The following is a 14,980-nucleotide window of genomic DNA, read 5'->3' as shown; positions in this document are numbered from 1 at the left end:
GACAAATGGAAAGCGCCCTTAGTAAAAAGCTGACAGCACTTACTCATAAATAAAGTAATAGCTTATTGGTACTGAAGTTAGCATTAAAAGCTGGACTAAGTTCCTTAATAAACAATGTTTCTTTAATATTACAGTGGTAATCTGTTTTTCCTGATAAGAGGACTGCAAAATGATGTTGTGTTCCGTGACTTTTATGTGGCCAGCAGTGGCGGATAAGTGTTTTGTTTGGTGAGGCCCTTTAAAATGTTCATTTTTTTGTCCTAAAATAGTCGTTGTGGGATCGATTCAAGCGATCTTTGTGTACGTATGGGAAGAAAAACTTGATGCAGAGAGTGCTCTGAAAAGCATATGTTTTTTTCTTTTTTTTAAAATTTTAGTATTTGATGTTGAAATCCTCGCATCAGGAAAAACTGATTACCACTGTAAAATTAAAGAAACATTGTTTATTAAGGAACTTAATCCGGCTGTTAATGTTAACCTCAGTCGCGATAAGTTGCTTACTTTATAAATAGGTAACTGCTCTTTTTAGATTTCTGCTAAGATCGTTTTTCTTAGTCTTGGTCCTAGCCTACCACGCAGACACTCTTAGGGCTTCGTCACGCGTAACGCGTGACGAAGACTAAAGAGTGTCTGCGCTGGAAGCCAAAAAAATACGTTGCGGTCTGACTGTAGCGGCGTCATCTCCGTAGATGGAGAGATCCGTGAAACTCGAAAGAAAACGTTAACTCGCAAGGCTTGGGTTTATTGTGCTAACACTTTAGAGCTATCCTGTGTGGTAGGACGTGTCGCACGAACGCTCTGGCAGGTTCTGGGTTTACAGCAATAGTTGATCATTCCCGTCGAATTTCTGTCAGCCTAATGAAATCTACGTACGTTTCGCACAGCGCAAGGGTAAAATCATGTGAGAACTGAAGAAAGAGATTATGGCGTAACTGGGTTACACGGGGTAAAAATAAAGAGAATTGGTCTGGAAACTTACGGCTCACGCGTGCCGTTACACTGCTTCCCTAAATGCTTCTTTATTTACCGACAAAAACTGTTGCTTTCAAAATACAATATAAAAAGAGAATTCAATGTAAACGTTATGTTTATGAAGGACACTAAAGCATTTTTCTGTCTTAGATGCGCTAAACTTGCTTATTAAAGCTTAGATTAGTTCTCAGTGTCCTCTTTGCAATCAGCAGCAACACAAGCTTGTTTACTGGTCTGTCAAGATACCGTCTCTGCCCTTTTTTGGCTATCATGATCTGCACTTTACGAACGAGTTGATCCTTGCTGGGAAAAAAACTTGCGTCACTACAGCTAAGGGCCATTGGTTTCTGGGGGTTTCGTCCTCAAGAAGAAGGACAACTTCGCCTTCCTTCATACACCGTTTGCGAGTAGTCCATTTCTGTCGGCTTTGAAGGAGGTTGCAGTACTCTTTCAGCCATCTGATTGGCGAGATACTGGACTCTGCACCATCTTTTTTACTCGTGGTTATATCCACCAGTTTTGGTGAGGATCTTTATGCAAATTTGTTATTCCTGCGTAACCGGAAGATCGATCAAATTAGCCAATCAGGATGGATAATCACAAGACAGCTTAGAAAGCTGTGACTTCCTGTTCGCTAGGTTGTGCGCCGCCATTGGTGTTTTTGTCTTTTATATTTAAGTGTTTGAGCACCTTCCGCTGCATTTTGAAGCAAAGAACTGAAGAATTAAAGAAATAGCGTTCTTCAAAGGTGAAGCAATAGATGTCAAAATGGAATCGAGAGACACATGGTGAGAAGACAGTCTCTGTCGATCCCCTAAGCTCACGGGGTATTAATAAATTACCATTTGGAAGGTGACTTCCATTTGGAGAGTGACATCGAAGCTATCAAAGTATACCAATGTTTATCAAAGCTATAACGAAGTTTTGCAAGCTATGAGTCATCAAAGCCATATGAATCCAACTTGAACAACATCAGTGACAGGAAAAACAGTGAGGCAACCAAGCAACCCATGCTTCCAGACACTAGTACTTGTGTGGCGGACCATAATGACGACCTGTCGAAAGACTCGGTCATTGATTATGTAAGGAAAACGGACGAGGAATCCGAACCAATCTCGTGCGATAGAGGAAGTGCTGAGGCCGCATGCGCCCCGGGGCAGAGAACCTTCCAGAATACCTTACAAGAAAACGTCGAGCTTTTTCCATAAAGACAAGATAATTAGAAATTGTGTGGTGCCTTATTAAAATAATATTATATTGCAGTATGAATGACTAGACCTAAACCGCAATTCAGACTTAATAACAAATCTTCCGCCGAGTATGTTTTGCAGGTTGCAGGTTGAAATTTAATTATAACTGGAAAGCCGCTGGCACTTAAAAGAAAGGTAAGGCGATAGACTTACCGTGACTGTTACATGACGCTGTTTACGATAGACGGAATATACTTGCTAAAGGGTGAAGTTGCACGTGTTTTTACCGTGTGAAAGACGCCAACTACTTTATGTAAGAACCCCTGATGAGTATAATTATGGGTTATTAACTATTTTTAGTGCCACCGGTTTTCCAGTTATAATTAAATTTCTACCTGCAAAACCTACCTGCAGGTATTGAAACTCTTTCTTTTGTTTATCAGTGGTTTCACAAATTAACTCCATCTTATTTTACTGATTACTTTAAGCTAATATCCTCTGTTCATCCATAATATATAGATTTAGCCAAGCCTAAAAGCGGAGTTCCAGCGTTGTTTATTCTTACTGGCTGTAGGATTAGTGAAAATAAAAGGCTTTGGAATTGTCCGCTTTTTGGTTTTCCCGGCTATTGCTTAATTGTTTCATTTTCTTCGCTGCCTAACTAGTGAATTCCACGGCTATTGTACCTCAGTGGGTTACCACGACAAACCCCACAACAACAGTGACAAGTGACTTCAGTCACTTGAATATAAAACGGCTCTTTTAGAGCCACCAGATACAACAAAAGGATATAATCAACAGCATGATATAACCACCATTTTTTGGAAACCCTTCATTGAACACTTGTTTTGCTTTAAACACTTCCATGTATATAAAGACATTGCGCTAATATACACATAATAAGTATTGCGTGGTTTTACTTGGTGTAAAAGGGAACTTATTTTGTGTGGTTGGCTTATATCTTACAACCTAGGAGAATATTTGAATTGATAATCCCCTAGGGAAATATTACAGAATATTACAGAAATATTCCCCTCGTAGGCTATCCACATGCATCGCGTTTAAACGTACTGACAAACAAGACCACAACTTTACTTCAACAACGTGACATTTATTTTACATCAACTGTTATTACACTTTAAATACTACTGAACAGTTTCTCAAATTGAAAACATGAGAATTGTTTACCACTATTTTACGCCACAGTTGTGAAACCTCGCCCATGTGAATTTATTTATCACGCATCCCCTCGTTGCGTAAAAATAACCCTTACTTGTTTTGCGTGGTTGGCTTATAAAGCGAGGAATATACATAATAATTATAGCGCGCTATTACTTGGTGTAAAGGCCAACTTGTTTTGCGTGGTTGGCTTATAGGACGAGGTACATTCACAATAATTATAGCGCGCTTTACTAGGTGTAAAGGCGGACTTGTTTTGTGTGCTTGGCTTATAGAACGAAGAATATTCATAATAAGTATCCCGTCCTTTTACTTGGTGTGAAGGCGAACTTGTTTTGCGTGGTTGGCTTATAGAACGAGAAATATAAATAATAATTATAGCGCGCTATTACTTGATATAAAGGGAACTTGTTTTGCGTGCTTGGCTTATCGGACGAGGTATATTCGTAATAATAATAGCGCGCTTTTACTTGGTGTAAAAGCAAACTTCTTTTGTAGGCTTGGCCTATAGAACAAGGAATAGTCACAATAACTATTCGGTCCTTTTACTTGGTGTAAAAGCGAACTTGTTTTGGGTGGTTGGCTTATAGAATGAGTTATATTCATAATAATTATAGCGCGCTATTACTTGGTGTAAAAGCGAACTTGTTTTGCGTGGTTGGCTGAACGAGGAATATTCATAATAATTATTGTGTGCATTTACTTGGTATAAAGGCCAACTTGTTTTGCGTGCTTGGCTTATAGGACGAGGTACATTCACAATAATTATAGCGCGCTTTTACTTGGTGTAAAAGCGGACTTGCTTTGTGTGGTTGGCTTATAGAACGAGGTATATTCATAATAATTATTGCGTGCTTTTACTTGGTGTAAAAGCGAACTTGTTTTTTGTTGTTGGCTTTAGAACGAGGAATATTCATAATAATTATTGCGTGCTTTTACTTGGTGTAAAAGCGAACTTGTTTTTTGTGGTTGGCTTATAGAACGAGGAATATTCATAATAATTATTGCGTGCCTTTACTTGGTGTAAAAGCGAACTTGGTTTGCGTGGTTGGCTCATAGAAGGAGGAATATACATAGTAGTAATAACGCCCTATTACTTGGTCTAAAAGCGAACTTGTCTTGCACCAATAGAACCATTAGAATGACATCATTTTCTATTAGTACCAATCGTACCATTGGTACTAATGGACCATCGGAATTGCTCTGTACCCAGCTAGATCACAAGAGAAAATAATTTCACCAGTAGAACCATTGGAATGACATCATTTTCTATTGGTACCAATGGACCATCGGAATTGCAATTGCCTTGTACCTAGCCCGCAGACCACCTGAGAAAATAACTTCACCAGTAGAACCATTGGAATGACATAGTTTTCTATTGGTACCAATGGTACGATTGGTACCAATGGACCATCGGAATTGCCTTGTACCTAGCCAGACCACATGAAAAAAGAATTTCACCAGTAGAACCATTGGAATGACATCATTTTCTAATGGTACCAATCGACCATCATAATTGGGAAAATAATCAAAGTCCCCTTAATGAAATGCGTATTCACCAACAGAACCATTGGAATGACATTGTTTTCTATCGGTACCAATGGACTATCGGAATTGACGAATCGTATCCGTTTGTGTACATTGGACATGACTGCCCCTCTCCTAAAAAAACAACATTTCACTTGATTGTGTCAATTGTTAGTTTCAGTTTACAGTGTCCCTAATTAATGCTCCAGCGCTAGAACGACTAGACACTTAAATGAAGTTTCTTTCCTATCCTTTCCTGATTATCTTTATCTTTTAAAATAATTAGTCCCTGTTTGTTTGTTTTTGTTTGTTTTTTTGTTTTTTTAATAGTAGGTGAACTTTTCTTGATTGGCTCATATTTTTTTTGTTCTTTCTACAAGCTAGCCACAGCCTTTACTGGCCCATATTGCGATTTTTTCTCCTAGTTCTTGTAATAATTTGTCTAACCATTGGCTTACATTTTTAAATAAGTTTAAAAAATGTTGATTGTTTCTGTTAAAGTAACACCGGCCATCTTAGAGTTGGAATTGGTTTTCGTCCGCCTCATTCATTTGCTGAACTATGGCCCTGTATATACACTCTGTTTTTTTTTTTTTTTTCTAATTGGAGCCTCAGTGATCGGGTTGGGTCAAAAAGAAAACATAAAAAACATTTTGTTAAGCATCAGTAACCGCGGGTAAATTTTCTGTCGAGGTCCAGTAAAGGTCACTTGATTATAGCCAATGAGAACATTAATTTTTTTTCCAGTTCCGAAGGAAAATACAATTTTATTAAAAATTATTTCCAATTTCGCTACGTCTTAAACTTGGAAGACACACTCTTTGAACATGGCGATTAAGGACAATAGACTTTGTTTCACTGGAAAACTTGGACCATTTACAGACTTCACAAATGTTAGTCAAGTCTGTAAAATGTCTTCATTCCCTTTGTAAATTGCAATGTCTGTAAATGCGCCCATTTACAGACGTTTTGTAAACCCTATAAAATGTCTGTAGGTTTGACAGCATTTTACGCGTTTTCACTGGGTGCAATTTCTGTGAAATCTCTGTACTTTCCTCGTAAATTTTACGCAAAATTTATAGAGATTCTATAACACACGTTGAAATCCTTGAAAAATCTCAACATATTCGTTGTAAAAATCTCAACGAAAAAATCTCTGTAAAATGGAGAACATAAAATGTCCATAAAATCCTTGTATAAATTGAAACAAAATAGCAACATAAAATGTTAATGAAATGTGCGTGAATGAAGCGCAAATAATGTTAATCAAAAGGGCATATAAGGTTTGTAAATATACGCCAAGAACCACATGAAATGTTTATATTTTCTCTGTAAAAGGGCAAGAGAAGCAAACCAGGATGGAACTGCCAGAACACAAAATCCCAACTTAAATGTCCATAAAAATTGAGCCAATCCCCGAACACAAAATGTTTGTACAATGTCCATAAATAAAGTACACACAATGTCTTCAAAATGTATGTAATTTATTTCAAAACAGTCCGAAAAAGTATCAACATTTTCTAAAACAGCCTCAGTGGCTTTGAATTTTCAGGACTAATCTATCCTTGCAAACTCTTGTTGGCATAACCAACAAAAGGAGTTACTTATCGTTTAGTATTTAATCACTGTCACGAAGGTCATATCTACTGAAAACAAACTGTTATAAAATATCTTAACTAGCTTTATTTATAAATATTTCGATACTCTCTTTTTGAAGATATTCCTTAATGTTAAACATAATTTTGAATATCAATTGTTATTTATTCATCAAAGCATTTCCATGCAATGAAGGTGTCATTTTTAAATGAACTTTTTTGTAAAAGACATTTAAGAAACTATTTAGCTCTAATTAACCGAGCAGGAGGTCTGTATGGGAGAATCTTGACCAAGGTCGTGAGTACACATGACCTCAGGCAAGATTCTCCCATACAGACTGACTAAGCAAGGTTAATAACATGTTTATTATACAGCAAACAAGAGCAATTTAATTCGTTTAGTGTAACTGGTTTGTACTGACTGACATTTTGCTTGCGAACGGCGACAAGCGACAAAAGCGACAAAAGTGTTGAGACACTTGGCAGTAAAATTCGATTTTCTGCGTCTTGGATACATTTCCCCTCCTTTCCCCAAAAACAATGTTGATTTTTCTATTTCTTCGACTGCACAGAACACAGCGCCTACACAACATTGGATTTGGGGGCCGGCGGTATCAGAGAATTAACGCTAGATGCAAATAAAATAGAACAAATGCTTAAGTATCGAAAAGCGTCTTTTCCTAAGAGTGTCTCAACTACTTTTGTCGCTCATTGTAGGTTCATAACATGTTTATCATACAGCAAACAAGAGCAATTTAATTCGTTTAATGTAACTGGTTTGTGCTGACTGACATTTTGCTTGCGAAAGGCAACAAGTGGCGATGATCTGAACTTAATTCTACCAAAGTCTGCTCGTCCTCCTTACTGCTTTTTTTTTTTTTTTCTCATCATGCCTTTTGGCGCTTTCATAAATAAACACTGGTAGAAGAAAATTCTCAATATTTTTTTTAATTTTAAGTTGTAATTTTTTCACCGCAAAACATTACCGGTCTACTGTGGATGGGAAAATCTAGACCGCTCTCAATATCGATTTCAGTGAATCAAATTCATAAACTTGGTAGTTCTCAGTCCTTGTGAGAGACACAGCCATATAATAAATTCATGTATGTAGTAAATTTCCCAAACATATGCATTCCTGATTTAATACGCAAGTTATATAAAATCCTGGAGTAATTTGACTGCAACCAAGAAACAGAAACAAGTTGGCACCATTATACACTAACTCCAATCCTATCATTTAATAATTAATAATTTAACTGATTGCTTAGTACAGGTGGTAAGTTTTTTCGTAGACTAGCCACAGGAGAAGTTCTTGTTTTTATTGTCATTGTCTAGGATTTGAAATTGTGCTGGCTTTCAGATAAAAAAAGTCCCATGATGATTGCCATGTTTGTGGGTATCTGAAAGAAAATTAGAACAAAGAAACAAAGTTAGAATAAAATGATGCCTTCCTGTACATGAAACAAGATATGAAAGGTACAGTGTATGAATAACAAATCATGATAATGTAAAATTGTGCAATAAAAATGTTCATGTAGTAGAGAAGAATAATATTAAAGCACAAAAGTACCTTACAATGAAGAGGAAGTTCTCGTTTTATGGGCTAATCATGTTTGTTACCATGACGACACCTACATTCTCACATGTGAAAGATACATGTAAAATGGATATGTTCACTGCGCGCGGTGAAGAGATGATTCTTTTAGTAAAGGGAAAAATCCTGGTATTTCATCAGTATCTATAATTATAATAAGAATGAGAATTTAATGCACATCACTCCCTGGTTAGCAACTGGATGAAAAGACCTTCATACATGTGTAGCTCATGCATTAGCCTGTATCTGTACAGTATGAGCAGCTGCTAGTGTGTTTTGTTGAATTGAACCTTTTTTATTCTTTCTTACGACAATATACGCTGTGCATAGATGTACAGCAATTAAAGTACTTGTAATGTGCATGTCATTAACTTTAACGGTACACAAAAATGGGAAGAACAGCCGTGGATGGTTTAGCCTGTTCCAGGCTCTCAGATAGTCGAGAAAACGAAAAGAACTGCGTGTGAAAAGCGAGTGGGGGCTTGGATCGAGGCGAGGCGGGAGAGCCTGTAAGTATCTCTTTAAATTCTTCATTCCGCCCACTTTGCAAATAACCATTGGCATGCCATCATTGGAACATGGCAGTCGGGCGTGACGGTCTTGTCGTTTTACGCTCTCTAGTAATATTGTTTTCCTTAGCTAACTGCCTTCGCTCTCGATTGCCTGGCGTTACTACCTTTTTTCATGTAAGTTTTACATCTCCGGTGAGTTTTGCATCCCTTGGCTGGCGTTATTTTAAGCCTCCGCATGGACCTAAATGGAGTCACCGTGGTCGAGATAATACAGCTTCTATCACAACATCATTATTATCTACCCGTAAATATGACGATTGCAGTGGTTTCATTATCGGTCTACTGCTGTTATGTGGAGACATCTCTACACATCCTGGTCCATTTCAAGGCCGTCATCTGGATCGAAAACGTTCAACCTGGAATTGCCTAGTTTCTAACGCTCGGAGTATCAAAAGCTGGCACAAAACAATGGATTGTTTTGAGTGCAATCTCTCAAGATTCCAGGAACTAGCTTATGCTGAAGAATCTGATGTAATATTTGTAAGCGAGACTTGGCTTTCTAGCGATGTGCTTAATTCAGAAATCCTTCCTGAAGACTACTTTATTGTACGGAATGACAGAGATACACACGGTGGCCGCGTGTTATTAGCTATCAAGTCAAGTTCATTCAAATCGGCAAGGGAAATATTTATTGAAACTGACATCGAGATCTGTTTTGCTGAAGTTACAACATGCTGCAACATTAATATTTGCCTGTGCTGCTGCTATAGACCACCTAATTCCGATGGTACTTGGCTGGAAAAATTAAATTCAACGCTTTCTCAAGTTTGTGACCGCTTCAGCAGTATTCTAATTTGTGGTGACTTTAATTTCCCTAAGATCTCATGGGACAACCCTGAAAGAACCAGAGGTGCTGATGAACTTAAATTCCATTCAATACTAGGTGATCATTTCCTCTCACAAATTGTCACCTTGCCTAAAAGGGATAGTAACATTCTCAATCTTGTTTTAACAAATGTTCCGGATATTGTTGAACTGGGCGCTGTTCTACACCCTGATCAGGTTGGCCTTTTTACGGACCACTCCGTTGTAACTTTTTCTCTTAAGGCCTCTGTTAAAAAACCAAAATCACCTACAAGATCAGTCTACGACTACCGAAGAGGAGACTTTGAAGGACTTCGATCTGCCCTCCAATCCGTGAACCTATCTAATGTCGTCCAGGATAATAATACCATCGACAAGCATTGGACATTTTGGAAAGACACATTTTTAGCCGCTGTTGCTGATTTTATACCGTTAAAGAACATACGGAAGAGAAATGCCCCACCTTGGTTAACAGTGGACATCCTATTTCTCCTAAGGAAAAAAGAATCAGTCAGAAAGAAACCAAAGCTCTTGCCTCGAAATGAAATTCTCCGAGACAAATTTAAGACTCTTAGAGCCAGAACTAAACACCTAATAAGAGAAAGCCGAGCGAATTACTTCGAGTCTTTACACATCCGAAGCCAGCCTAAGAGATTTTGGTCAATTTTCAAACTTACCAACAAATCTTCCAACTTTCCGGACGTGATGTCATTGGGGTCAGTCAACGCTGATGGACGTAGTGGGCAACCAACTACAGCTTCTACACCAAAAGAAATTGCTCAGCTGTTTAACCATTATTTTGCATCTGTTTTCTCGCGATCCACAATTGTAATTCCATCAGATGACTCAATGCAAGTAACTGGCCCAGTCCTCACGGATATAGAGTTAACCACCGATGAAGTTTTAAAATCTCTTAAGATGCTAAACGTTAACAAAGCAACAGGATCGGATGGAATCCCTGCTCGTCTATTGCGTGAGACGGCTGACAATATCGCCCCTTCACTTACAAAGCTTTTCAACAAGTCCCTTCAATATGGTATTATACCCGATGAATGAAAGGTTGCTAATGTCGTTCCTGTATACAAGAAAGGCCGGAAGGATTGAGGGGAAAATTATCAACCTATTTCATTGCTGCCACTGGTCTCAAAAGTACTCGAACGTTGCGTACTCGCGCGTGTAAGGGACCATCTCTACCACTTTATCAGCCCAGCTCAACATGGCTTCCTACCAGGAAGGTCGTGTGTCACGCAATTACTCACTGCGCTTGATCAGATTGGTGAGCATCTCGATACTGGTAAGTAAACCGACGTAATCTACCTCGACATGTCAAAAGCCTTTGACAAAGTATGCCACCCACTTTTGCTACGTGAACTCAAGCAATGCAATGTGTTTGGACGCCTATTGGATTGGTTTAATGCCTATCTGACTAATCGCAAACAAAGGGTTACAGTCTCTGGCGAAACTTCTACGGAGGTGTTGGTATCATCTGGGGTCCCTCAAGGATCACTACTGGGTCCACTGCTATTCTTGCTGTTTGTAAACAATCTACCTGACGGGTGCAGTTCATCCAACGTGGCATGCTTTGCTGACGACACGAAAATCTACAAGCTTGTTGACTCTGTCGATGACTCTAAGGCCCTGCAGTCCGATCTTGACAGCCTTATGGATTGGTCTACATCAACATTCCTCCAATTCAATCAGCAAAAATGTAAGTCTCAGCATATAACAAGAAAGAGAAATCCTACCGAGCATCAATATCTTATGAACGGGTCTCTCTGAGACGTTACAACAGCTGAGAAAGATTTGGGTGTGTGGATCTCTAGCGATCTGACGTGGACTAATCAAGTTTACTATCAATCCAATAAGGCAAATAAGCCACTTGGATTTATTCGTCGATCATCAAGGTACATCAGGAAATCTAGCACTCGCCGAACTATGTACTTGGCTCTTGTACGTCCGCACCTGGGTTATGCAACCTAAGTCTGGTCCCCTCAATCAATCGAACTAATGAAAAGCATAGAACGTGTCCAGAGAAGAGCAACTAAATACATCTTAATGTTACCCTTCCAAACTGAATGGTCATACCAGGATAGACTTATACAGTGGAACTTACTACCGATAAGCTATTGGCACGAGATGATGGACCTAGCATTTTTATATAAAGCTACAAATGGACTTATAGACATTGACCGCAGCATTTTACCAACCATACGTAGGTCTGCAAGAGTAACAAGATCATGTCATGCCAGTAATGCTACTACCAAGAGATGTAGAACTTTAACTTACCAGCGTTCATTCTTTATACCTACAAGCAGGATCTGGAATTCTCTACCTACCTATATTAGAGAAAATTCTCTTTCACTCGCTTCGTTTAAAAACAAACTTTTTGAGTATTATGCAAAGGCTCTCTTAACATTTACAACCCGGACAATCCTAAAACATGGAAATCTGTTTGTCCTAAATGTAATATGGCCCGACCCCTTGTTAAAGATATAACTTGCTGTTTTTAACTATTAAGCTTAATATTTTTGTAATTTAGTATTTATTTTTGGGACCACAGTAATTGGTTATGCTGTTGTGGCCTCCCTGCCCAACATTTGTTTGCGCGAAGTCAAATAAAATAAAATGTCAATGTCAAAGTGGTGCAAATGGGCGGCATTGTGTGGTTCCACGCGAGTTCTAGCGCGATTCTTTTATTGTTGTTCAGAGGTGATGCCTTGATTCTCTAAAGGCCACATTTCTAAGTTCTTCAGGTTTTCCAAGAAAAAATGTGATGTGTTTGGGAACGAAGATACCTAGAGTTTCCTCATTTAGCGTTGTCCGTTTCTTACACTGGCAGCGAAAATGTTGTGTTTGCTGATGTTGCTGCTTCCTTCCGGTTGAAACCTTGTGCGGAACGAAAAACCTTCCGTTGTCACTGTTGTCTCACTTGTGCGAGTACGTTGGCCAGAATTTAAGGCAATTTTAAGAAAATAGCTTTACTATCGAACGAGGGCATTGTCAAAGCGCCCGGGAAACGAGTGTCAAGGAAATCACCGACCGGAGATTTCGCAAATTGGACCAAAAGACACGACCAGTTCGAAAGCTGCGAATTCCCGACGCTCTGTTGACTTTTCCAAAGAAAACAGAAACCCGACCATTGAAGTTTCTGGGCTAAATGATAAGATGGTCTGATCAATAAACTTCAGCTCTGATGCATCAGGGCAACCGATAATGAATGTGAAAGATCGATATTTCATGTGGATGGGTTCAATAGACCATTTCCGAGTTCATGTCTGCCTCCTCGCCAAAGCGAGTCTAAGTGCGAAGTTTTTCTTATAAAAATTAGTTTTCATTCATATGTAAAGTAGAACTAAATTATCATCACAAAAACTTCGCACTTAGACTCACTTTGAAGAGGAGGCAGACATGAACTCGGAAATGGCCTATGGCATTTGCAGTATACAGACACGTAGCCATCACCTTCGCTGCCTGAAATCGCTTGCAACGGAAATGCAAGCCTGTTTTCGGCAAATTTTTGCGCTCTTTCAAAGTGTTTTTCTCTTTTTGCTCTCATTTTTTCGAAGGTGATAAAGGCAGAAATTTAATTCACCCAGTGGTGAATTCGAATACGCCGTCAAGTATTTGCATAAGAAAGAATAACATATTAAATATTGTATTTTTCTCATTCTAACAATTGCGGCGTGCAGAGGACACAATAGTTGTGTGTGTGCGATAAATATATAACTATATATCGTACCCGACGATGCTATATTGTAAGCAGTGTGCAGAGATATCGTATCACAACATTGAAGCACTTTTGCAAAGCGCGGAAGTAACTGAAAATTTATGCTTTTACCAAAACCTGTTGGAAGCATTGCAAACGGATCTTTTTTTCGACTTACGTTCAAAAGACACAACTTTTGCTCGAATCTGAGGGCTTGTACGTTTGGGAATACTTTAAGACACTCGGCGACAGAGTTGACCTCTTTCTCCGCGCGTGAATCAAAATGATTACGAAAGTGTTTATGTAAACTGTCAAAATTGACCAATCAGAGGGTAAACCAGGAGCTGGTATACCGGAATGAAGAACTTAAAGAGATGCTTACAGGCTCTCCCGCCTCGCCTCGACCCAAGCTCCCACTCGCTTTTCACACGCAGTTCTTTTCGTTTTCTCGACTATCTCAGAGCCTGGAACAGGCTATGGATGGTTATGTTCTTCTCCATGTGTGGCTAATGCTTTGGAGTTTTATAAAATCAAAACAATCACAAAAACAGCAGATGTGTTGTCATTACTATTGTCTTTTTTATTTTAAAACCTGTGTTAACTTACCATTTCATTTTTTTAACATCTCAAGGTCACTTTCCTGGATTCGTTTCAGTCGTTCCTCTTCATATGCTGATGAGGAGGATTTGTTTGTGCAGATTTCTTCACAGGCTATGAAATAAGAGTATTCTATGTATGAAAAAAAAATGCATGTATAAGTTCCGGTACAACAGACCGTCCTCTTTTTCAGTACAGCCAGATTAAAACAGTTAAACTAAAACCCTCTTGAAGCAACAACAAAACAGGGAACGTTATACAATGATTTGTGCATGTTGTCTAATATCAAGCCCAGAGTTTCTCAGGCTCTTTGACAGCGATTGTTTACCACGATAAACTCTGAAACAATGGTGTCTTTTTTTTGTTAATTATTAATCTTATTAATATTGTGAACTTCTTGACTGGCCGCCCATGTAACGCACATCTGTACTGTTGCCCAAATCCCATGATTTGTGTGATAAAAATTCCATAATCCTAGAGTCTATCCAGCTGACCAACCACTGACAAAGCTAAGAGCCTGAGAAACTCTGTGCTAAAGATTGCTAAATGTCACATTACTTACACTGTAAACTCTGGGTAGACTGGGTTCAATCCAGGGTACATTGTACATTTAGTAAATAAACCCCTTGCGGCGGCTGGTATATCGGAGGATAATGCCCAATGCTGAAAGATTGTCCGAAAAATGAACAGTTGGCCGAGAAGCGAAGCTTCGAGGGCCACTGTGAAATTTTGAGGACAATCTTTCAGCCGAGGGCATTATCCTCCGATATACCGGCAAGCCGGAAAGGGGTTTATTTATTTTATAACCCTCCGATTAATTTCTCAGGAAGAACGCACTGAACGCACTTAGATCCAAAAGGGAAAAAAAGCCAGCTTTCGTGTATGTGAATAGCGCGATTGCGGTTGACGTAATCAACAAACGCATATTGATTGGTTTGCTCGATTTTAATTACAAAGTAACTGGAGGAAATGTTGACAAGTTGTCACGTCAAGTATGCTCTTTATAACGCCCCAACGATCAAAAGCTTGAAAACTTAAATGAAAAAAAAAGTTTTGTCTAAATGTTTTTGCAATTATATTGTTCGAAAGGAGGACAGCCGACGAATTAACAGTCTTTCACAAAAACGCATAGCATTTTTAGGTGCTCTTTGGAATTCCAGCCAAGAAAGTTTGAGCGAGAAAAATCGGCCCCGCATGGAATTTGAACGTTGAACGATAATGGAGTTGATTCTGCTGCTGAATCG

General features: G+C 38.8%; 1 protein-coding gene across 1 annotated transcript; it reads left to right on the top strand.

The window, feature by feature from the left end:
* Positions 1-9,037: 9,037 nt before the first annotated feature.
* On the top strand, positions 9,038-10,489 carry LOC138010175 (uncharacterized). The gene has a single exon (XM_068857117.1). The coding sequence runs from the start codon at positions 9,038-9,040 to the stop codon at positions 10,487-10,489; it is 1,452 nt and encodes a 483-aa protein (XP_068713218.1).
* The last annotated feature ends 4,491 nt before the right edge of the window (positions 10,490-14,980 follow it).

The sequence above is a fragment of the Montipora foliosa genome, chromosome 7, assembly GCF_036669935.1.
Source record: "Montipora foliosa isolate CH-2021 chromosome 7, ASM3666993v2, whole genome shotgun sequence".
In the NCBI taxonomy this organism is placed as follows: Eukaryota; Metazoa; Cnidaria; class Anthozoa; order Scleractinia; family Acroporidae; genus Montipora; species Montipora foliosa.
Note: the sequence above shows the minus strand (reverse complement) of the source record. Positions and strands in the feature narration are given on the sequence as shown.

Excerpts from the sequence above, each read along its gene's own strand:
- LOC138010175 (XM_068857117.1), top strand. The coding sequence starts at position 9,038 with ATGGATTGTTTTGAGTGCAATCTCTCAAGATTCCAGGAACTAGCTTAT.